The sequence below is a fragment of the Aphanomyces astaci genome (genome assembly GCF_000520075.1).
Source record: "Aphanomyces astaci strain APO3 unplaced genomic scaffold supercont1.11, whole genome shotgun sequence".
NCBI lineage: Eukaryota > Oomycota > Saprolegniomycetes > Saprolegniales > Verrucalvaceae > Aphanomyces > Aphanomyces astaci.
In genome coordinates, this window is record NW_009798274.1 from 481,487 (window position 1) to 501,736 (window position 20,250).

At 52.6% G+C, this 20,250-nt stretch overlaps 9 protein-coding genes across 20 annotated transcripts; 3 read left to right on the forward strand and 6 right to left on the reverse strand.

Moving 5' to 3' along the window:
* Nucleotides 1-133: 133 nt before the first annotated feature.
* H257_05806 (hypothetical protein) lies at nucleotides 134-3,271 on the reverse strand. 6 transcript variants are annotated; one of them, XM_009830792.1, is made up of 8 exons: nucleotides 3,159-3,271; nucleotides 3,036-3,092; nucleotides 2,905-2,988; nucleotides 2,693-2,849; nucleotides 2,410-2,607; nucleotides 1,152-2,332; nucleotides 863-1,049; nucleotides 134-793 (listed from the first exon to the last, which is right to left on the reverse strand). In XM_009830792.1, the coding sequence occupies exons 1-8, from the start codon at nucleotides 3,243-3,245 to the stop codon at nucleotides 222-224; spliced, it is 2,523 nt and encodes an 840-aa protein (XP_009829094.1). In that variant the 5' UTR covers nucleotides 3,246-3,271; the 3' UTR covers nucleotides 134-221. The 6 variants fall into 6 exon arrangements, with proteins under 6 accessions (XP_009829094.1, XP_009829093.1, XP_009829090.1 ...); XM_009830791.1 differs by having other exon boundaries at nucleotides 863-2,332; XM_009830788.1 differs by having other exon boundaries at nucleotides 134-1,049; nucleotides 3,159-3,269.
* A 105-nt stretch (nucleotides 3,272-3,376) lies between these two features.
* H257_05807 (hypothetical protein) lies at nucleotides 3,377-5,049 on the forward strand. Of its 3 annotated transcripts, XM_009830794.1 has the most exons (9): nucleotides 3,377-3,581; nucleotides 3,636-3,700; nucleotides 3,755-3,822; nucleotides 3,878-3,937; nucleotides 3,987-4,247; nucleotides 4,302-4,468; nucleotides 4,549-4,683; nucleotides 4,745-4,854; nucleotides 4,903-5,049. In XM_009830794.1, exons 1-9 carry the CDS (start codon nucleotides 3,416-3,418, stop codon nucleotides 4,957-4,959), a joined length of 1,089 nt encoding a protein of 362 aa, XP_009829096.1. In that variant the 5' UTR covers nucleotides 3,377-3,415; the 3' UTR covers nucleotides 4,960-5,049. The 3 variants fall into 3 exon arrangements, with proteins under 3 accessions (XP_009829096.1, XP_009829098.1, XP_009829097.1); XM_009830796.1 differs by having other exon boundaries at nucleotides 3,755-3,937; XM_009830795.1 differs by lacking the exons at nucleotides 3,377-3,581; nucleotides 3,636-3,700 and having other exon boundaries at nucleotides 3,702-3,822.
* Nucleotides 5,050-5,517: 468 nt separating this feature from the next.
* H257_05808 (hypothetical protein) lies at nucleotides 5,518-7,075 on the forward strand. The gene is made up of 2 exons (XM_009830797.1): nucleotides 5,518-6,440; nucleotides 6,489-7,075. Exons 1-2 carry the CDS (start codon nucleotides 5,570-5,572, stop codon nucleotides 7,016-7,018), a joined length of 1,401 nt encoding a protein of 466 aa, XP_009829099.1. The 5' UTR covers nucleotides 5,518-5,569; the 3' UTR covers nucleotides 7,019-7,075.
* Nucleotides 7,076-7,317: 242 nt separating this feature from the next.
* H257_05809 (hypothetical protein) lies at nucleotides 7,318-9,676 on the reverse strand. 3 transcript variants are annotated; one of them, XM_009830798.1, is made up of 11 exons: nucleotides 9,307-9,676; nucleotides 9,157-9,240; nucleotides 9,022-9,102; nucleotides 8,860-8,973; nucleotides 8,743-8,811; nucleotides 8,609-8,674; nucleotides 8,488-8,556; nucleotides 8,174-8,419; nucleotides 7,879-8,098; nucleotides 7,630-7,772; nucleotides 7,318-7,566 (listed from the first exon to the last, which is right to left on the reverse strand). In XM_009830798.1, exons 1-11 carry the CDS (start codon nucleotides 9,592-9,594, stop codon nucleotides 7,411-7,413), a joined length of 1,536 nt encoding a protein of 511 aa, XP_009829100.1. In that variant the 5' UTR covers nucleotides 9,595-9,676; the 3' UTR covers nucleotides 7,318-7,410. The 3 variants fall into 3 exon arrangements, with proteins under 3 accessions (XP_009829100.1, XP_009829101.1, XP_009829102.1); XM_009830799.1 differs by having other exon boundaries at nucleotides 7,318-7,772; XM_009830800.1 differs by having other exon boundaries at nucleotides 9,157-9,676.
* Nucleotides 9,660-10,498, reverse strand: H257_05810 (hypothetical protein). 3 transcript variants are annotated; one of them, XM_009830803.1, is made up of 3 exons: nucleotides 10,211-10,498; nucleotides 10,061-10,162; nucleotides 9,660-9,997 (listed from the first exon to the last, which is right to left on the reverse strand). In XM_009830803.1, exons 1-3 carry the CDS (start codon nucleotides 10,471-10,473, stop codon nucleotides 9,847-9,849), a joined length of 516 nt encoding a protein of 171 aa, XP_009829105.1. In that variant the 5' UTR covers nucleotides 10,474-10,498; the 3' UTR covers nucleotides 9,660-9,846. The 3 variants fall into 3 exon arrangements, with proteins under 3 accessions (XP_009829105.1, XP_009829103.1, XP_009829104.1); XM_009830801.1 differs by having other exon boundaries at nucleotides 9,660-10,162; XM_009830802.1 differs by having other exon boundaries at nucleotides 10,061-10,498.
* A 305-nt stretch (nucleotides 10,499-10,803) lies between these two features.
* H257_05811 (hypothetical protein) lies at nucleotides 10,804-11,636 on the reverse strand. Its single transcript, XM_009830804.1, has one exon. The coding sequence runs from the start codon at nucleotides 11,487-11,489 to the stop codon at nucleotides 11,175-11,177; it is 315 nt and encodes a 104-aa protein (XP_009829106.1). The 5' UTR covers nucleotides 11,490-11,636; the 3' UTR covers nucleotides 10,804-11,174.
* A 1,697-nt stretch (nucleotides 11,637-13,333) lies between these two features.
* On the reverse strand, nucleotides 13,334-14,122 carry H257_05812 (hypothetical protein). The gene is made up of 3 exons (XM_009830805.1): nucleotides 13,879-14,122; nucleotides 13,718-13,807; nucleotides 13,334-13,654 (listed from the first exon to the last, which is right to left on the reverse strand). The coding sequence occupies exons 1-3, from the start codon at nucleotides 14,089-14,091 to the stop codon at nucleotides 13,406-13,408; spliced, it is 552 nt and encodes a 183-aa protein (XP_009829107.1). The 5' UTR covers nucleotides 14,092-14,122; the 3' UTR covers nucleotides 13,334-13,405.
* Nucleotides 14,123-14,442: 320 nt separating this feature from the next.
* Nucleotides 14,443-16,054, reverse strand: H257_05813 (TKL protein kinase). The gene has a single exon (XM_009830806.1). The coding sequence runs from the start codon at nucleotides 16,018-16,020 to the stop codon at nucleotides 14,461-14,463; it is 1,560 nt and encodes a 519-aa protein (XP_009829108.1). The 5' UTR covers nucleotides 16,021-16,054; the 3' UTR covers nucleotides 14,443-14,460.
* A 412-nt stretch (nucleotides 16,055-16,466) lies between these two features.
* Nucleotides 16,467-19,604, forward strand: H257_05814 (hypothetical protein; the record flags this gene model as incomplete). The annotated part of the gene is made up of 11 exons (XM_009830807.1): nucleotides 16,467-16,836; nucleotides 16,884-17,064; nucleotides 17,124-17,190; nucleotides 17,272-17,388; nucleotides 17,446-17,483; nucleotides 17,528-17,704; nucleotides 17,771-17,957; nucleotides 18,076-18,445; nucleotides 18,665-19,054; nucleotides 19,127-19,197; nucleotides 19,260-19,604. 11 exons carry the CDS (start codon nucleotides 16,467-16,469, stop codon nucleotides 19,551-19,553), a joined length of 2,262 nt encoding a protein of 753 aa, XP_009829109.1. The 3' UTR covers nucleotides 19,554-19,604.
* Nucleotides 19,605-20,250: the final 646 nt, after the last annotated feature.

Sequence of the window (20,250 nt, forward strand, 5' to 3'; positions counted from 1 at the left end):
GGAGGCTGGAACAGAATAAACGATGGCCAAACCAGCACATCGAAACAAAGAAAAGCAACCATCCGGATACTGGAGCGATCCCGCATAGAAACGCCCGTTCAAGAATCGCCCAAATGAGCAAATATCTGGGAAGGCGGCCGGGGGGCTGATGAAGTGCATGTAGGATGGATGTAGGATCGATGCATTAGAATGTACATGGAGATTTTTCACTAGAGTATCAACTACCCCTTGAGGTCGCGGCAGATGGAGAGCATCATTTCAATCCCTCGCAGTGCGCGGACGCGGCCCTTGATGTCGTCGCTTCGTTGGCACAACTTGGCGAGGAGGATTGCAACGTTCTTGCGAGCTACCTTTTCATCTTTCATGTGGCTCATCAAGTCGACGAGGATCTCCAACCCATTCGATTCGACGATGGCGGCGACCGTAACGTCACCTCCGCCAACGGCCAGCATCGCGATGCAGCACTTGGTGCAATTCGTCACCATGCGTTCAAACGCTGCTGTTTGAGCTTTCGGCACATGCGTCCGCTTGTCTTGCATGAACCGCATCATGCGACGCACGCACGCATGTTCGTCCATGAACTGCGCCGCAGTCGGGAAGCTCCATGCCAAGTGGCAGAACAACTGAGCGTTCAGGTGCCAGCAATCATGTGGGCGATCCGCCGTAGATTCAAACACATCCCACAGAGCGCGAAGGAAGGGCGGCGTGCTAGCGACGTCGCGCGCTACACCGTCCAGCGAATGCAGACGACAGAGCACACTCACAAGGCGGGTCACGAGCACCACATCATTGCCTACGTCCCCCAGATGAACGACAGGCCTATCTACCCTCAACCGCCCATCCTCCTCCAGCCTAGTCTTACCGCGTAACAGCCCCCGTCCTCGTTGCAGCCACGGCAGCACATGCTCGTGGACGTTGGCGGCCAGCATGTCCTGTCGAATGCACGCCGCCGCCGGGTCCAGGGACAAGTTCAACAGAATCGCCAGGCTCCGCTCGGCCACGACCACTTCGTCCCGTAGCGTCAGCAGCTGCACCAGTGCCTTGGTCATCTAGCCATCGTCGTCCGAATAAGCTGCAAGATGGGAATCATGGTATTCGTTGTGTGTATCATCCATGACCAGTGTCGCAGATCCAGTACAGTACATATGTACCTCGTGGGCCACGTCCCGCTCGGTGGCCACGATGTGGCGAAATGTGACGTGGTTGGTCAAGTTCAACAGAACCCCCAATCCGGACACTAATTGAACTGTCGACGACGACGACGGGTACCGACGCAGCAAGGCTAGGACTTGGACAAGCACCGGCTGGATCAGCGCCGTGGTCAGCGCGTGCCGTCCGGCCTCCATTTCCGACGCGTACAAGACGATACTGGTCGCAGACTCGGCCGATTCCTGTGCCTGCCACTGCCGTAAGAGCCCCGCTAGCATCGGGACGGACGTCGCAACGACGGACTTCCACAGATTCACCGCCATGCACTCATCCACGAGTTGAACGAGGAGCGACATGTTGCGCGTAGTGTTCATGGAAGTGTCGGCGACGGAATGCACGACCCACTGGCGGAATGGGGCGAGGAGGTACAGGTGGTGTTGGGTGGCGGCGTCGTCGGTGACCATGGCGACGAGGCATTGCAAGATGGCGCGCACCTCGTCGTCCTCGGCGTCTTCCGGCGCGACGAGGCGGGCGACCACGCGCGTGAGAGCCCCCGACGTCCGGAACAGCAGTTTGCAGTCCTTGTCTGCTTGCAGCAGGGGCAGCAGCGCCCGCAACGCGTCCACGGTGGCAACGTTCGGAGGCCGACCTGTTGTATCCCCGTCCATCTTGTCGCCACTTGCGTGTCGTTGAAAGGGACGCTCAGTGGATTCATGGGGGTTGTGGTGTCCAAGATCAAACTGGTCGAGAAGGTGTTGCATGGCGTGGAGGTGCCAGTTGTCCACCGAGTTGGGGCCGTCCATTCGTCGCTGCAGCACCTCGCGGCCGACGTCGTCGTCGTACGCGGCCTTGATCTGGACGAACTGCTGGACCAAGTCGGGGTTAGCCCGCTTGTCCACGTCCATGGCCAGCTGGACGACATTGAGGGCATCCTTCCAGAGCCCGCGGCCGTGCAAGATGGACGCTTTGCGGGACAGCGCCTTGATGTGGGTCGGGGCCACGAACAGCGCGCGGTTGCAAAACTCGAGCGCGTCGTCCGTCGCGTTCAGCCGGAGGTGGACTTGGGCGATATTCGTGAGGATGAGCGGGCAGTACGGGGCTTCGACCAGTGCCGCCATATACGACGCCAGCGCCGGGGCGTATTGGCGCCGCTTAAAGTACGTGTTGCCTTGCATCTTGTGCTCTACGCATAAGAACGCCACGTCACCATGAGCTGATACGACGAGCTGTATTGTGTTGTGAATGTGTTTGGCCACGTACTTTGAGCCAGACGGTCCTTGTCCCGCGTGGACTGCTGCCGCTTCTCCAGATCGTGCTTGAATTGCGTGCAAAAGTCGGGGTTGGCTTGTTCGAACTGGTCGTTTTTCATTTTCTCGACGAGGGCGTCTTGCCGCGCCTTTTCGTCGAGTGTTACGGGGTCTTGGGGTTCCCACTTGTCCCACATCGAGTAGTCGTTGGCTACAAAGATGGATGAACAACATCCCCGTAGATCGGACATGACAGTAGCATACGTTCTAGTAATACTATCGATGGTGCTACATACCATCTCGGGCCTTGTACGCTTCGACGATGCGGTTCGCCCACTTGTCAGGATCGGTCGAGTTTGTGTCGTCGTCGTCGTCATAAGTAGCAAAGCGAAGCTTGGCTCGATGCCACCAATGGTCGTGTTCTTCTTGCTTTTCTTTCTGTTTGCGCGCTTGCTATGTCGATGGGATCGATGACATGCTGCATGTGTTGGTGACGGAAACCAACTACCTCTCGTTGCACGCGCTCGTCTTCTCGCTTCTTGGCCGCCAATGCTTCCCGTTCTTCTTGTTCGGGGGTCAGGTACCCAGGAATCTGCAGTCAATTGAGTCGTATAAAACATTACGTAGACAAAATCGTACGTCGCAATTGTCGGGGTCGAATGTTCCGTTCTTGATTTGCTCCATTGCCTTGGCAATCTGTGTATATTCGTCATGCAACACTGTCAGATTCGTCGGTTCCTCGACGGAACGAAGGACAGTTACCGCGTCCGTCTTGCGAATGAACTCGTCCACGTCTTGGTTCGACGTGCCCGAACGCCGTCCCATCTCCAGCATTGCCATCGGGTCCATCGTGCCTGCCTGCGTCGTTGTTTTTTCGAAGATGTCGCTCGCAAACACATGGGGACAGTATCCGGAAATGGTGTCCTTTCAATATCCGTATAAACCTGTTAAACATGATATAACACTGTTTGAAAGAGTGTCAAGTCCATCATACATTTTCACCGCACCGCGCGGGAAATATGTCCCATCACTTAAAGCTGCTGCTACGAGATGTCTTTGCGCCAAGTAGATGCCGGTGGGACGATGGAAGGAAACAGTACGGCATCGGTAACCCCATCCAGTTCTTCACTCGCGTGCGCATCATGGGCACGGTACGGGCTTGCGGCGCCACAGCACTGGAACTTGGTAACAACTCAACGTCCTTGGCGTGATGGACAAGAGGCGTCAAGTGATGCGTAGATGATGGCACGGCAGTGATCGCTGTGCAATTTTCAGCACACATGCGCTTTCGTCCTGGAGACTTGGTACGTCGCCTCAACCGCGGCGCCGTCCATCATTGCCTCATGCACTTAGTCCAGGTCGACTGCTTGGGCGAACTGCAACCATCACGGCAGGCCCTACGATCATCTTACATTCTTGCTTCCAAGTACTGCTCCATCTTGACCGGTCTACCGGTCTGGTGCTTTACGTTCTTGATGTAGCATTCTCCCCGTCCTCGACGCCAACATGGAAACCCTTCGGTTCCTCGAAATCATTCACTTGTATCACTTTTCAAGTCCCAACCCCCCCCAGTCTAATCTTCTCCTTTAGATACAAAGCCAGCTATTTCTCCGGGCAGCCTCCCGCCACGTCATCGGAACTCGCGCGACCTCTCGCGGCGCTACCTACAGCGGTCATGGCTGGCATCAAGCGGAAATTTGCCACAGACGCGCTCGAGTACTTGTTTGACAATGGACCGAGTCAAAAGGCGCGGCGGACAGCGGAAGAGTCCCGTGGCGACGAGTTCTACTTGACCGTGCCAGAGGTAGAGGCCGCGCGACTTGCATCGGGTCAGCGCCGACTGGAACTGAGGTGACTAACAATGCATGATGATTAACGTTGATTAACGGTGATATTTGGCTATAGGGTGAACAAGCCACCGTACTCGATCATCGTGCCGGGCGACACGATCTTCTTCAACGGCGCCCATGCCGTCCAAGTCGGCGCCGTCCGCAATTACGTGAGCCTGGCCATAGCGCTCCAAGCCGAAACCCCCAGCTTGTTGCTGCCACAAGGCGTCGAGTCTGCCCACGGTACTGCACTCGTCTACACTTGTCACACATACGTATATATATCTGTGACACTGCACATGCTTTGTATTACGACGAGGTAGCGTTGGCCCATTACAGCTCTCTCGCCAGTGACGCCGACGTCCGCACGTTTGGCGTCGCTGTGTTTGAGTTTATAGACAGAGGGGACGACCAGCCCCTTCCGCTGGCAACTACATCCCACATTCCTTCCGATCCAGGTAACATATATACCATGCAACAGACAGAGCTGGGATGGTGATGGCATGTCTTGGGAAGCAGGAGCGGCGGTGCAAGAGCTCTTGGAAGCTGAGACCATGTCCATCAACGACCTCGTAGGTCGACTAGCCCCCACACACTCTGCCTCTGCCATCGCCATCGCGCTGGACGAGGTACCTTTTTCCTAGACATCCCCACCCTCCAATAATTGTACGATGTAGTTGCAAATGGACGGATTCATTTACCAACTGCCCAATGGCCACTATGCGATCCTATAAGTCTATCATATCATCCTATAAGTCTATGATACAATCGTATAAGTCTATCATATAATCCTATAAGTCTATCAATAAGTCTATCATATAATCCTATAAGTATATCATATAATCCTATACAGTATCTGTATCACACGCTTCCCTTTGTATCCATGGACATTGACTAAGATTTCAATAATTGACAATTACTACTACTGTACAAAGTACCCCGGAGTAGTAAATTGTTACAATTATTTAATTGCTGGTAAAAGCGATAAACAATGAAATAATTGTCGTCTCTCGAAATGTGTTCGGAGTACTATTAATAGTAATTGTTTAGGCCGTTGACAATTGCAATTGGTAAAAAATACTATTAATAGTAAATTTTTCCCATACCCCTGCACCTGCTATAATTATATTTGTTGGTGTTGATGTTTGATCATGGGCTGTTGAAGTATTAATACTTCGGAGTACCAAGATTTGATTTATTTAGTTCCGAGATCTGGCCAATGGCATCGCAGGATTTTGGGGTCACAAATATCCGGATACAATTCGATTCTATCCGACGACATCAGGTTGAAGAAGATATTTCTTCGAAAGACTTCACATTGACTGTAATAATAAGTTGGCATCGATGGCCGCGACAGAGTACTTCCCGCCGCTCGATCGCAAACAGCGACGGGAGATCCGCAAGGCGCGAATATGGGCAAGCATCCTGGAGAGAAGCGACCTGTGTCTGTCCATGGAACGCCATCGAGTACACCAGCCGTTGCGAGGATCCAAAGCTCGTGGTCTGCGAAGTCGCGGGTTGTTCGCCCTTCTTACACAGCGCGAACGGCGCGGGGAACTGCGCCCTGCCGAGCATCTTGCCGTCAACGAAGCATTTCTCCCCGTGGGGGAGAACGCGAACGTGTTTGAAGTGGACCACCACGACGAACGATTGTACTGTGGCGGGTTCAGTCCCGATGGCGAAACGTTCTTGGTCGCAGGACAAAGCGAAGAAGTGCACATCTACGACACCAACACGTGGAAGCGCGTGGATGCATATCCTGTACGCGATATCCGGTGGACAGTCACTGATGCGCACTTCACGCCGGACGCGAAGGGGGTCTTATACTCGTCGATCACGAGCATGGTCCGCATGGTGATGCAGGGAGGCAAGGAATGTGCATTCGATCTCGCCAAGACAGCTCGGTCGTCGTCTACGGGTAGGTCGATGACCCAGCGCCGTCGGGACTTCGGCGTGTGGAGTCTTGGCGTGAACGCGGCCGGCACCGAGTTCCTCGCAGGCACGTCCAACAACACCGTCGTGTTGCACGACATGACGACCAACACGTCCGTGTGCCACCTGGCGGGCCACGATGACCACGTGAACGCGATCACGTTCGTGGACGGTCCGCAGTCGTCCAACGTGTTTGTGAGCGGGTCGGACGACTGCCTGATCAAGCTGTGGGACCGCCGGATGATGTCTGAGTCGAACGCGCGGCCCCAAGGGGTGTTTGTCGGTAGACACGATCGACCCATCCCATCGTTCTGTCTCATGCAACATGTAGGCCACACGGATGGCATCACGCACATGAGTTCCCGCGACGACGGGTTCTACTTTGTCTCGAACGCCAAGGACCAATCCGCCAAGCTGTGGGACCTTCGCAAGTGCGTGACCGACGAAGCCAAGGTACAACACCTGCCGCGCCAGTTCCAGTGGGACTACCGCTTTGAAGAGTACCCCGGCAACTACGAAGGCGAGGTCGCCGACGCCCACCCGCAGGACCAGTCCGTCATGACGTACCGAGGCCACGCCGTCAAGCAGACGCTGATCCGCGCGTACTTTTCGCCGCAGCACTCGACTGGACAGCGCTACATCTACTCTGGCTCGGCGGACGGCGAAGTCGTCATCTACGACGTGCTCTCGGCCAACGTCGTCGACCGACTCGAGCTCATGTCCCAGGGCGTCACCCGCGACGTGCGGTGGCACCCGTTCAAACCCATGATCGTGTCGCCAGACTTTTACGGCAAACTCTGCGTGTGGCAAAAGGAACCACTGGGACATACCGTCCACGACGACGACGACGACGAGGAATAGGACAGTTGTACGAAATAGTTAGGTATTAATATTAATACTATTCATACATATATATATATGATATCACGACGACGATGAAGAAGTAAGTTGTAGGACGCTTCTAGGTATTAATATTAATACTATTAATACATGTATATATATATATAATATGTATACGTGTATATATTTGTGTAAATATAACGAGATAGTTGATTATTCCTAGTATACGTGTATATATTTGTATATATATAACGAGATAGTTGATTCCTAGTACTACTGTATTCACTATTAATAGTACTACGTAGTAGTACACCGTTAGGTGGAATGGAAAACTAGGAACGATGGGTACTAGTAGGGGTATTAATTACTACTAGTACGTAGTAATAGTAACGTTACTATTCCTACTAGTACTACTAGTACGTTTCCGGATTCGCGAGTTTCGACTTGGATGAATCCCGAGCCAGCGCGACGGCATTGTGGTGGGACGGCGGCACGGCGGTCGTCATTTGGTTGGGGCAGCTCATGCGTTTGGTCAAGGGGGGGGGGGATGGCCCCTTGGCCAACTTGAGCTACGACCACATACAATCGAATACATACACTAATACTTGGTGACATATCACATGATTGATTACCTTGGGGGTGGACACGCCCAGTTTGTCGTCGGTGGCGGCGGCCTTCTTTTCCCGCTTGAGGCGGTCCTTCTCCATGCGGTCGAGCTCCTTTTGCTTGATGTAGTCGGCATCCACGCGTGCGATCGTGTCCAAGTACCGCTCGCCTACGACATACATCCGCCCATCATCACCCCGTGTCGCAGAAAGAGGATCGTCGTCAAACGTTATGTAACGTTAACTATGCACACTAGTACTGGTGTGATGTCGTACCGCGAAGGACAAATGGCGTGCAGTACTCTTGCTCCCACGCCGGCAGTTTATCCAGCAGGAGCTTGGTCCACTTGGGCAAATCGTGTTTGATCTTGGCCTGCAGTTTCTCTTCGCGCAGCAACCGCGCCGTGGCGACGCGCCCGATGAGTCGGTCGGGGTCATGGAGCGACGCTTCGTACTGGCTGCGCTCGCCAATGATTTCCTCGCGCTTTTCAATGTACTACCACACATTGTCACACATCGTCACATATCGTCACATGAAGATTTCTACGAAAAACGAGTCATAGGAGTGTACCTTGAGCAGCGCGCGTCTCGCTGTGGCCTTGGCATCCAATCGTTTGAGCTCGCTTTCGTGCAGCGCCAAGAGCTCTTCGGTGGCGTCGACGACCGGCACTTGCATGGCCGGAAACGACGACGCAGCAGCTGTGGCATCCACCTCCAGACTCGACCACAGCGCGGCGATCTGACGGCGCACGTCAAGCAGCAACTCGCCCAACTTCGTCCGTTTCAGGTGCTGCAGCCGCGTCAGTTCGTCTTCGGCCTAGCGCGAGAATGCTGCTGTGAATGAAGGGCGCGTGGGCGATGGATTTTAAAGGAAGGAGTGCATACATGGCGGAGGGCGTCGGCGCTGATGCCGCGGCACGCGTCCAGCACGTCGCCTTGGACGTTTGGCGACACCTACAAAGAAATGGACCCCGTCACAGAATTGCCATCTGCGACACCGACGCACGTTCAAGCGATCCCACAGCACGTGGATCTGGTCCAGCAATGTCTTCTTGGCCTGCTCTCGGTCTGCCTATTCATATCCATGTGCGGGCCGGTTATAGTACCTCGTTTTCATCGATAGTATGTAAATCAACGTACTTTTAACTGGATGAGGTCTGCAACGCGCGTTGAAATGAGCTCAATCAGGTTCAAAGACTGCCCCAGGGCCTTGTCATTGTTGTGAGGGACATTTGAACGGCCAAGAAGCAACTGTACCTCGACATTGGTCACTACCGACCGGTCAAAGTCCGACAAGTCCACGAGCTGCACTTGGTCGACCAACACGCGGTACTCGTCTGCTACTTTGAGGATGGCTTGGCGGCGGTTGGCCTGCAAACGTCGTCACGTTCGAGGCGTACGGTGCTACCACGTACGTACTTGCTCCTTCTTCTTCACCCGCAACGCGTCCTTGACCCTGTCGATTCCGGCCACCGTCAAATCCAGCGGCTGCGACGGCTTCTACATCCACATTCAGTGTCACGTCCAAGGAAAGTCTCGTGTTTGTCGACGCACTTCTGGCGCTTCCCCCATGAGCGCTTGGATGTACGAGAGTTCCTTTACCACGGCAGACAGCGCCGACGTCCGCTCGTCCACGACCTAACGATCGTACCGCGTGAGGACGATACTCCATGTTGATTTGGACTGTCTATCGACTGCAAGTACCCGCTTCAACGCGTCGAAGTCGGCGCGGACGAGTGCTTCTTGTTCCTTGAGGCTTTTCGACTGCAGACCCATGTCCTTCGGCACTTTGAATGGGTCGCCGAGCTGTGTGACGAACGTGCTAATGTCGTGCTGCATGCTCGCAATGTCATCCAGGTACTGGCTCTTGGTGTTGTTTGCGTCCATGAGCTTGTACTGGTAGAACTCTTGAAGCTGCCGGTCGAGCTCCGCCTCTTGCTCGGCCACATTCAGCCCGATCTCGTTCCACACGCCTCGGAGTGTGTCCAGCATGGTGAAGATGGCAAGGCACTCGCACCAAGCAAGATGTGATCTGGAGTCGAAGCCGACATTTTTGACCTCGATGGCTATTTTAAAAGTGAAACCGCCAATATGACCTCCGTAAGTACAGTGTATAGGGCGCGATGTCATTGATTTTTTAACGTTATTTCACATTCGATATTTGGGCGCAATAAGATCGATCGACGCCACGGACGAAACGTTCCTTCCACATGAACGACGACACGAGTAAATAGATGCTGGTGATTACAACATGTCCATGATATCCATGGCATCATCCTCGTCGTCCTCGGGTAGGAACCACTCGCCATGCGTCAAGTTGCCCGCCAAGCGAGGTTGACTCGGAGCTTGGACGGTGCTGTCGTCGCTGTCCATGTCGACATCCATCATCATCCCGCTGTCGTCGTAATCGCCGTCACTTTCACTGCCTTCGGGAATGGTAAATGGAGGAAGCATATACCGTCTTAATGGCGACGGAAGGGTCGGTGATGTGTTGTACAACACCATCGCGCCAAGGGATGGATCGCGAGGCGGTTTGGGGGCAGTGTTGTTCATCTTCCGCCTAATCATAACGTCAACGTTGCCAGTCATGGCATGTATGATAGTGTACATGTATTCAGAGTAGATGCTTTGTTGGCTCCGCCTGGGGTACACAAATTGGCGCGGTCCGTTCGTCGACATGAAGGTGGCAGCAGTATACGATCGGTTGCCGTCCACGGGTGCAGCTGAGTTGTTATTGCTAGACATGGAAATGCACAGATTCTCAAGCAGATCCACCAGCGCCTTCTTGTTGGGTGGCATCTCTCGCGCGATTTCTTCATCGTCGTTTGCCGGACGTCGGCGGACACCACGCCGTGTCGTCGGCCTCTCCATTACAGTACTTCGACGTACTTCGTTTCTTCGCACATGATTACTACCGGATAACTTACATCGAAATCCGGATACGCATTCTGGTTTTTTGGAGGATAAGTTCCAGAAAAGTCGGAGTATTTCTATCCGGAAATGTCATCCGGATAGTCGAGACCTTCTCGAAACGTTCGTTCGTTGTCCCAGTTCCAACGATGCGATATTTTTAGGCCATCCAATCAAATGTATAAAATGGTTTGGAACCATCAGCATATTTGTATGAGCGATTGGAATTTCATTAAAATACAACCAAATACACGATATTAATTCCACCAATCAAACGTTAACGGTGACATTCAAGATTATGTCGCCCACTTTCTCATTCGCGTAGCATCGAAGAAGACCAATATGATGATGTATGCTGGAGCAGCTCCCTCCTCGCGCCACCTGCGCCGACGGCGTGAAGACGACGACTTCGAGCTCACCGACTCCTTCATGCACCCCACGGCATTCAACTCGTACAGTCCAACATCGTGTCCGCAACCTCACAAGAAGTTTAAGGCGTCGTTGGAAAATCACATTGGGTTCATGCACCAGCAAACCACGCCAGCGACAACACCCATGACGTGGTATGATGCTGCTGATGTGAGCTCACCGGAGTCGGATGACATGGACTTGTCCATGGATGTGGACATGTTGGGTGACGACGACGAAGAAGATCAATCCATTCAGCAGCCTACGCAATGGAACGATTCGCAAGTTGTACAGTACGCACGACATGGCGGCGATGCACCAAAGGTACATGCAACCCTTGAAGTCGTGGGCAGCCATGCCGCGCAATTCAAACCACACCGACCTGCCTTGATTCCATCGGTTCGCATCGAAGAAGTGTTTGACAACGAACCAGTGCAACCATGCAATGCATTGGTCGTGTACCGTCCGCTTCCACCTGCCGGCTCGTGGAAAGTGGAGCCAGAGTCCGAGTCGGACAACGAAGATCCTTCCGGTGGCGCTTCCTTTGACGTCGTGGAAAGCGACGACATGATGGAAATCGATTAAGTGATGCAGTACGAACCCTATTTAATTTTAGCCACTTTAACTATGACGACGTTCTAATATGATATGAATGTCGACATTGGGTTAGTCTCGACGGATTGAAAAATCGATGTGTTCCACACACGGATGACATGGGGATGAAATTGATGGATGAAACCTAAAGTAGTGACCAAGCCTTATGTTAGTCCCGAGCGCCCGGGAGGCCGTCTGCGCAAGCGCGGATCTAAGCTTCTCACTTCACCGAATTATCTATCTTCTTGTCGGGCAGCGGCAGGTAGGCCGTGCCGCACCCGGACGAGGCCTGTATGCAATGATGACCTACCATCATCCTAATTTACTCTCATCTGTACGAATTAGGATATGACCTGGAATTTAAATCGATTTGATTGGCTACTTCAGATGAGCTCAAAATTATTAACCAATCAAAACTTTCTAAATGAAATTCAACCAATCAGATCGATTGTGGATCGATTTGGTTGGCGTGATTTGGCGCGATTCGATTGCGCCCCCTCCCCAAATTTGTATCAAATCGACAATAATATTAATCACGGATATTTGATATCCATATAAATAATTGATATAACGTAAGCAATATTTGTATGGACTACCGGTAATACCGTTATCCTATCAGCCCATATTTTTTAGAAATTTAAAACAACATCTGTCTGTACTACAACATCAGCCCATATTTTAGAAAGAATATAAATCTATCACTAACCACCATTTTGCGGTTAATTTCGAAAAATATATGGTATATTTCGTGAAATCGCATTTATATTGGTGGAGCGCATTAGATTTCGCGACTTCATCATTTAATTTCGTGGGAATGTCAAATTCACTCCTTACGATTCGTGATTTGCTCAGATTCGCAAACATCCAATATATTTCGTGACGAGACCAATACATTTCGCATCATAAATATTAACGTAATGAGTGTAAATATGGAGGAGAGACGAGCCAATTCGTCGTCCATGTTTTCGACTACCGGTATGTGGTCGAGGTGGAGAGCATATTAAAACAAACAGTTCACATCTACTCCTTTGCAATCGACTGTACTCATACACTACATGGTATCAGAAACATATCTAGAACGACTTGGTCATTGCATTCGGAATTCCAGCTCCACCATGGGGTGGCCCAATGAATGCAGCGAGTGGCTCACAATGCAACGTCTTCACACGGGGTTTCATTGCTGACCACAGGCTCTCGATTGAATTCACCATGGACGAGTATGGACTACAAAAACTTCCCCATGACAGCAAAGCAATACCAGTGGTACCTTGCTATGCAGACATCGGGATGTTTCTCTACGTCATGGCTAACATTCGTTAGTTACTAGGTCAGTATGTGTGTGCTTACTGGGGTTCGAGGTGATGGAGGTTCATCGCCATCGGGAAGGATGAGGGGAAGGTCGGCATCCAAAAGGAGGTGCTGCATCGAGAAGATTTGAAAAGTGCGCGAAAGACGGTTTCGCGCACAGTTTTCTGGCCAATCAAAGCGAGTTGAAGTGAACGCACGAAATATGTTGGTCTCGTCACGAAATATACTGGATCTAAGTGAGCAAATCACGAAATATACTGACAGTCTCCGAAATATATAATAATAGGATTCGACGTTTCCACGAAGTTAAATGCCGAGGTCGCGAAATATAATGAAGCTCCACGAATTTAAATGGGATTGCACGGAATATGCATACCAGATATTTTTCGATAGTGCATTTACTGGTACATAATACTAGTGCTCCGGAGTACGTACTTGTAATATTCATAGTAACGTTACTATTAAACAGGCATTAATAGCCTGTTTCGATCGAAGTGCCCTGATATCTTCTGCACCATTCGATAAATATCCTAGCCCGATTAGATTATTTAAAATATATCCAATATATCGTCATTTTTTCTGTCTATGTTGTTTTATCTTCCTTCTTGTCATCCGCAGCGCTCTCTGTCTTTTGCCGCTTGGCTTCTCTCTGCTTTTGTTTGGTCTCGTCGCGCACTTGCGCTGTGCGCCGGCGGCCCTGCTTGCGCGCGACCTTGGCTTGTTCCTTCCACGCCAGGAACCGCTTGGTGCGGGATGTGCTCCGCGCGGTGGTCAGCCAGTCCTTGGGCACCCCCCATTCTTCGAGCACCAGTTTTTCCAGCATTGTGTCGTTCTTATGCATGCATGGTACGTAGGAGCGCGTTAAGGATCGATAAACTTATCGTTTCGGACATACCAGGAGGTGCATGTCTGTAAATCCGGGCTTGAGCAACGCCGACTCCCTCGGCTCTCGTCCCACCACATCGTAGAACTTGTCAATGCACCTCTAACACAGTACGAGTGAGACAAGAATGTGGTTAAGAAACTTCGATGTTGTCGGCACTCCATGGTTCTTACCTCGCCCCTGGCATTCGTGTCGACAGGCTCTGTCTCGAATTGAATCAACAGCGCATCGATAGCTTCGGTCGGGCCTTCCGCAACGAAGAGATGGAGGTCACCACGACTCACGAGTCGCCCATTGACCTGCGTCTCTTGCAGCCACGTCTTGATCGTCGCGACGTACGTTCCTCGCGCTTTGAGATGATCTAAGCGCAGCGCCAGGACGTCCATTGCATTTCTGGATACAAGTAAAAGGTCAAGCTTCGAAGTACGAAAATATCGAAGTTGTGGTGGCAACTTTATTATAGTACTATTGATATTAGGTAGTACAGTACTGTTAATAGAATTTTTCAAGGGCATTTGAGATTTGTGCATTTCCCTGGTCCTATTGGCCATTGAAAGGTTTTCCTTCAGCAATCAACTGAAGCAGCCACTTACCCGCCACGCCACCCCCGAGATGTTTTACATGTCGGAGTCCAGGAGTACTTGGCACCGCCGCCGAGCAATGCTAACTAGTATTACTACTACTACTACGTAGTAACGATACTAGCAATTACTAGGGATTTGTCAACACATCGTAAACGACACATTTGGTTGACGTTATAAGGTCGCCACGACGTCGTGCAGACTCGCCAGCGCTTGCTCCATGCTCGGCCGAAGCCTTGGGTCGTGCTGCAAGCATGTCCGAATCAAGTTCTTGAGCCCCGCGGGACAGTCCGACGTAGGCGTCGGGCGCAACTTGCCCATCAAGATGGCTTTGGTCAGGTCCATGCGTGTCATGACCTTGCTCGCCTCGTCGAACGGGGTGCGGCACGTCTCGATCTCCACAAGCAGTACCCCGAACGAGTACACGTCCACCTTTTCCACGTAGTCGCCGTCCACGAGCATCTCGGGCGCCGACCACTGGATGTCGCCGACCCCCACGGTCAGCGTCTGGTCGTACGACCGGTCGCGGCACGTCCCGAACCCGCTCAGCACGGCCTTCTTGCGCTCCGTGAGCATCACGTTCTCCGCCTTGATGCCACGGTGCATCATTCCGAGTGCGTGCATGTACACTAACGCGCCGGCCACGTCGATGGCGAACCCGAGCTTATCCTTTAGAGTGAGCCGCGTGGTCATGCGCTGGAGGTACTTGAGCAGCGTCGGGGGGTTGGCCAGGCTGTGGTTTGTGATGCAGTGCAGCCCGCCCTTTGTCGGGTCGATGAAGAACCCCACAAAGGGCAAAATCAGAGGGCAATCTACCTTGCTCAGCGCGATCACTTCCTTGACCAGCGCCGCGCCCTCGGCCGGCACCTTGGCGCTCGTGATCATGACCTTGTCCCCGCCGTAATGGCCCAGCTCCGTCTTCATGTAGTCCGTGTGAATGTAGTCCGTGTGCACTTGCCGAATGATCGACACTTGCGACGCGTAGACATAAAACTTGGAGTACGGCCGCAGCGCTTCGTAGCCGGTCCAGTCGACTTCATCCCGGGACAGAGTTCGTCGTAATGCTACCCCCGACGGGATATGGATTGCGGGAGGAGGTGGAGGAGCACCAGCGTCGTCTGCAGTCGCCAAGGACAGCCTTCGAAAGCCGTCGGATCTGACGTCGTGTTCCCCGGCAGAGAAACCGGCCTTCAGATTCTGCGGGGACCGAATGGCCTTGTCGACGGTGGTGCGAGTTGAGGATCGCCGAGACGCTCCGATAGGGACAAGATTGGGATCCATGGATCGCCGCGAGGTGGTTATGCGAAGCACGTCGACGGACTGAGATTTCTCCTCGGGTAGCGAGGCAGCGTTGCGAATGTCCAACCGCATGCGCAATTGCCCGGCGTCCTTGCCTGGTTTCTTGACGTTCTTCAGCGGGAACCACGCCTTTCGACCGAAATGGCCTTCATGGATGGCATGCTCGAGCGATATACCATACACACCCAAGTGCGTCTTGGGGATGTTGGTGTGGTAGCCCTTGACCTCGATCTGGAAGTCGTCGTGCGCCGTCACGGTGCGGATGACCAGCTCTTGGTTGAACACGGGATTGCATCCGCCGTTCATGTGCACATTCGTCTTGACCTTCTGTCCAGCGATCTTGATGGTGCAGTACGGACTCTGCTTTGTGAATGGACCCCCTCGGTCCAGCAAGCCCTTCGCTTCAAACACTTGCACACGCAGTTCCAACGCCATGATGGACAAGTCAAGGAACGGATAGATATCCGGAGGACGTTCGAACTTCGAATGCACCAAAATGACTGACTGCACGGTATCACACCAATTTCAAGGGCTTCCAGACTGTAGCTGCTAACGTTATACTCCTGTCCAATTCCGGCTAACTACGATAAAACTTTAGCCAGCTCTCATTTGTGTTTGCCATGATGATGTCGATGTGCCAACGGCTGTCCTCGTAGTTGTGATTAGGATTAGCGATGTACTGTATAACCTCATGTTCATCTGTCAAAAGGAAAGATGATATGCCATAGAACGCCAAGGCCAAGTCATCACTCGACATGTTGTGTGGTCAACATCGACTGGTTTAACCTGGGAGCCGACCTCTGGTCGTTGCATGACCAACACGGGTGATTCAGCTGAGACTGGCAGCACCCCATTGTTGCCCATAGACCGCCAGGATCAACATGGGCTCGACTCCATGTCAATGCCAACTGTTTCCGACATATGCGTTTTTGGCCCTCACATTGAAACGCCCGCCGGTTCATACTACAATCAGTTTCGTTCATGCTGTGATGGAGAAAGTGATGCCGAGGCCCACAGGCGGCCGAGACAGACCCGAGAGCAAGCCGTCGATGACCGACGACGTCCTTCCCCCGCTCCAGGTGGTGCCGCCGCCCCCAAAATTAAAGCAGAAGCGAATATCGTTCAGCATGTGGCGCCAAGCAGAGGTCATCCCTGCTGTGAACCGAGTGTCACTGCAAGTGACGGCCGAAGAGCGGAAAAAGCTGGAGCAGGGGCTCGAGGAAGATGCGATTCGATTCATGTGGACCCCAGGTATGTATCAATTCCACCGCAGAGTCCATCCTGATAGGGGTCGTCAGATTCGCAGCTGCGGCTGTCATGGGATGCGCTCATTGCCGTGGTGACCGTCTTCTTCGCCTACCGCCTCCCGTACAGCTTAGCGTTCGAGTCGGACGTGGACTTTCAAGAGCAGGCGTGGTCGATCGCGTTCAACTCGATCGCAAACGTCCTGTACATCATCGACGTCGTGGCGAATTTTCGGTACACATGCATTTCATTCCCCCCTGGTGCTTTATGATCGAGCCTATCCGTCCCCGTAGCACCGGCTATCGCAGCGACGTCGAAGTGGTGCTGGATCCCAAACAAGTTGCCATCAACTACGCCAAGGTACGCCCCCCAACACTGTCGCCCCCACCTCCGTGACGTTCAAGATGTCATGATCATATTTCCGTTTCTCGCTTGGGGTAGACGTGGTTCCTCGTGGACGTAGCCGGGTCCATTCCGTTTGAGCTATTTATTAAGACAGGAGACAGTGGTATTGAGCGCAAGGCCGTCAAGACGTCGCTCAAGTACCTGAAAATTCCCGTACGTCGAACCGCCGTCTGTATAAACGATGATGATGAGTGGTCATGGTTGATGTAGAAACTGTTTCGGTTGGCGCGTATCATCCGATTCGTCCGGTACGTTGGCTGTCGCCTAGCTTGCCCTCATGCGTTGGATGTAGCAAGCACATGCAGTTCATGTATGCGTTCCAGCTGTCGTTCTTGTACATCTCGGTGGTCCACTGGATCGCATGCTTGGGGCCAAGCATGCTCACCCTCGACGTGTCCGAGTACGTGCCGTTCTCACGCTACGGCATCTTCCTCTACATCTCCGTCACGGCGCTGTTCGATCTGGGCAAGTACGTGCCCACAGCCAACCAACCCCTCATAAGGATCGTCGCATTTTCACCTGACTGGACATGCAGGATGGAAGGGTTTCCCGCGGACGAACAGATCATCTTGGCCGCGTTATCCGTGTTTGGGTTCTTCCTTGTGTGTCTTGTGTCGGCGAGCATCACAGCCATCTTTGTCAGTCAAACGTCGCGCGCGTCCGAGTACCAGGAGAAGATCCAGTCTGTCATGGCCGACCTCAAAGCCCTCCAAGTGCCACGGGTATATTAATTACCACCAGTCCACCTACTTACGACTTAAGTACCTACTGCAAATGCAAATTACTCTGCCATTCTGATGCAGTTATCGCATCATGACATGTCGTGAATGGCTGGCGTAGGAACTGCGCCTCGCCGCGAAAAATTACTACGAGATGCTCTGGCGCGTGAAAAAGACATCGGACCGGTATGAAAAGTTCATTTACGAAGACCAGGACTTGTCGCCGACGATCCGCGCCGAGATTGCGCTGCACATCCACCGCCGCGCCATCGCGGTCGTGCCGCTGTTCAAGGGCTGCACCGACGACTGCCTCGCCACCGTCGTCATGAGGCTCAAAACGCACTTGTACATGGCGCACGACGTGATCTTCCACCGGGGCGAGCCAGGCCGGTCCATGCTCATCATCATTCGCGGCAAGGTCAAGATCATCGGTCCGGACAACCGCACCCTTGTGGCCGTGCTCAAGGAGGGCAGCTTCTTTGGCGAAATCGGTATGGCTAGTATCCTCATTGATTTTCATATGGCTTTGGTCTGTAGTACATGACGGTAGCATGTTCACATTGAATGGAATAGTTCCTATATTTTGCATCGGACAAAGATGGAGTGGCTAGAGTATCTGGCTGGCCTGGCTGGCTCGCTTGGATGCATGCATGCTCACGTCAGGATTTCTTTTGTACGACAGCTAAACGGTGGTGTTATGGGGGTCGTAGGGCTGCTGCAAAACACGACGCGGTCGTGCACGGTGGTGGCGTCGACGTTTTGCGAAATGAAATCGCTCGCACAGGCCGACGCCGAAGTGATCTTTTCGCTGTACCCGCACATTTTGGAGCGGCTGTATCGCGAGTCGGACCGCCGCAAGCGCGACAACTCGTCCAAGAACAGCTTTTGCTCGATCAAGGTGCTCGACAACGCCCACACCGTGGACAAAGAGTCCATCGACCAGTTCGACGCCCGGTATAGTGGGTCTAGGTCCTTGCGCGAAGGCAAGGCGGTGTCGCCCGGCGAGGCCAAGTCGTCCATCCTGATGAACTTGGACGATAAGAACGCCTCCAACTTCTGGACGACAGACGATGGCGCGAGGCTGCGTGCCTCACCTGATGGTACACGATGCTACACATTCTCACACAAATCTGGGGTATTGCAAAGCATGACGATGTGTCGTCGCTGTTTAGCATCTGCACGGACGATGGATCGGACGATGGAAAGCCTCGCGAATTTGCGAATGGACGTGGACGACTTGAAGGTAGGCAGTTTGGCTTGTGTGGTGATGGTACGATCAACATATGCGTGTGGGTACATATGCAGGACATGCTCGGGACGGTGTTGGGGAATCAAAAGCTGCTGGTGGAAAAGCTGTCGGAGCTGGAGGCGCGGTCGACGACGCATGGCCACCACGCCCATCGAAAGCGGACCAAGGAAACACCTGACCATCACGTGCCGTTGAAGAAGGAAGGGTCGTTGAAGCGACGGGATTTGCTGCACATGACGGGCGAGAGCGACCGATCCATCAAACTCAACGGGACCGGCAGCAACGGCACAAATGAAGACGACAAGGTCGTGAACCGACTCATGGTCGAGCTTGAACGCCCGAAAACGTAACGGGACTCGTCGTTTATACTCCTAGTACAGTTACTGTACTGGACACCTCCATTTCCATGCAGTACGAGGATGTGTGCGCGCGCACATCCTTGAGCATTTCTTTGTGGCCGAACAGTGAGATCGCAGCAGCCTATCATCCTCATTGACCCACTCTCGAAATTCGAACGAGGATGATATGCGTGCAGCCAGGAGTCTGCTTCGATATGCTATCCCACAAGATATTGCTAGCAGTGGACTACACGTAGCACATTGCTCGGCCGTCGCTATGTGCGCAAGTTGGCGGCCAGCGTGGCCCATGGTGACGGTGGAATGCAACATCCAGATGGTGTTGCACACACATTTGATATCCACAGGATTTGAAGGGACGCGTTACAATGTACGATGTACGTACAATGCACGGATAAGCCTTAATCATGCCAAATATAAAACTACCTATTATTAGGCAGGCAAATAATAAAAACAAAACGTATGATTGATTGTATGGTAATTGTACGTATTGTACTTCGACGTATGTGCATTCCATGATTTGTTGACATATACAGACGTTATTTAAATATTCCATGGATTTCCACCGTTTCATTCGATCGTATACAAATGCCAGGTGCCACGTGGTGTCGCAATCAACACTCTTGAGAAATATTTTTAGATTCCATGTAAAGCAGTTACCTGCGAGAAATGATTTGATGTAATGGAGATG

Bases quoted from the DNA above. Each gene is read 5' to 3' on its own strand.
- H257_05810 (XM_009830801.1), bottom strand. From the start codon at position 10,473: ATGGAGAGGCCGACGACACGGCGTGGTGTCCGCCGACGTCCGGCAAAC. The intron at 10,163-10,210 runs GTACACTATCAT...CGTTATGATTAG, and splicing joins AGCATCTACTCTGAATACAT to GCGGAAGATGAACAACACTG.
- H257_05808 (XM_009830797.1), top strand. From the start codon at position 5,570: ATGGCCGCGACAGAGTACTTCCCGCCGCTCGATCGCAAACAGCGACGG. The intron at 6,441-6,488 runs GTAGACACGATC...TGCAACATGTAG, and splicing joins GCCCCAAGGGGTGTTTGTCG to GCCACACGGATGGCATCACG.
- H257_05811 (XM_009830804.1), bottom strand. From the start codon at position 11,489: ATGTCGTCGCTTTCCACGACGTCAAAGGAAGCGCCACCGGAAGGATCT.
- H257_05807 (XM_009830794.1), top strand. From the start codon at position 3,416: ATGTCCCATCACTTAAAGCTGCTGCTACGAGATGTCTTTGCGCCAAGT. The intron at 3,701-3,754 runs GTACGTCGCCTC...CACTTAGTCCAG, and splicing joins GCTTTCGTCCTGGAGACTTG to GTCGACTGCTTGGGCGAACT. The intron at 4,469-4,548 runs GTACTGCACTCG...ACGACGAGGTAG, and splicing joins AGGCGTCGAGTCTGCCCACG to CGTTGGCCCATTACAGCTCT.
- H257_05809 (XM_009830798.1), bottom strand. From the start codon at position 9,594: ATGCTGGACACACTCCGAGGCGTGTGGAACGAGATCGGGCTGAATGTG. The intron at 8,420-8,487 runs GTATGCACTCCT...TTCTCGCGCTAG, and splicing joins GCGCCGACGCCCTCCGCCAT to GCCGAAGACGAACTGACGCG. The intron at 7,567-7,629 runs GTAATCAATCAT...ATGTGGTCGTAG, and splicing joins TGGGCGTGTCCACCCCCAAG to CTCAAGTTGGCCAAGGGGCC.
- H257_05812 (XM_009830805.1), bottom strand. From the start codon at position 14,091: ATGGACGTCCTGGCGCTGCGCTTAGATCATCTCAAAGCGCGAGGAACG. The intron at 13,808-13,878 runs GTAAGAACCATG...GTACTGTGTTAG, and splicing joins ACACGAATGCCAGGGGCGAG to AGGTGCATTGACAAGTTCTA. The intron at 13,655-13,717 runs GTATGTCCGAAA...TGCATGCATAAG, and splicing joins TTACAGACATGCACCTCCTG to AACGACACAATGCTGGAAAA.
- H257_05806 (XM_009830788.1), bottom strand. From the start codon at position 3,245: ATGGACCCGATGGCAATGCTGGAGATGGGACGGCGTTCGGGCACGTCG. The intron at 2,989-3,035 runs GTACGATTTTGT...AATTGACTGCAG, and splicing joins TCGACCCCGACAATTGCGAC to ATTCCTGGGTACCTGACCCC. The intron at 2,333-2,409 runs GTACGTGGCCAA...TCTTATGCGTAG, and splicing joins CAAGGACCGTCTGGCTCAAA to AGCACAAGATGCAAGGCAAC.
- H257_05813 (XM_009830806.1), bottom strand. From the start codon at position 16,020: ATGGCGTTGGAACTGCGTGTGCAAGTGTTTGAAGCGAAGGGCTTGCTG.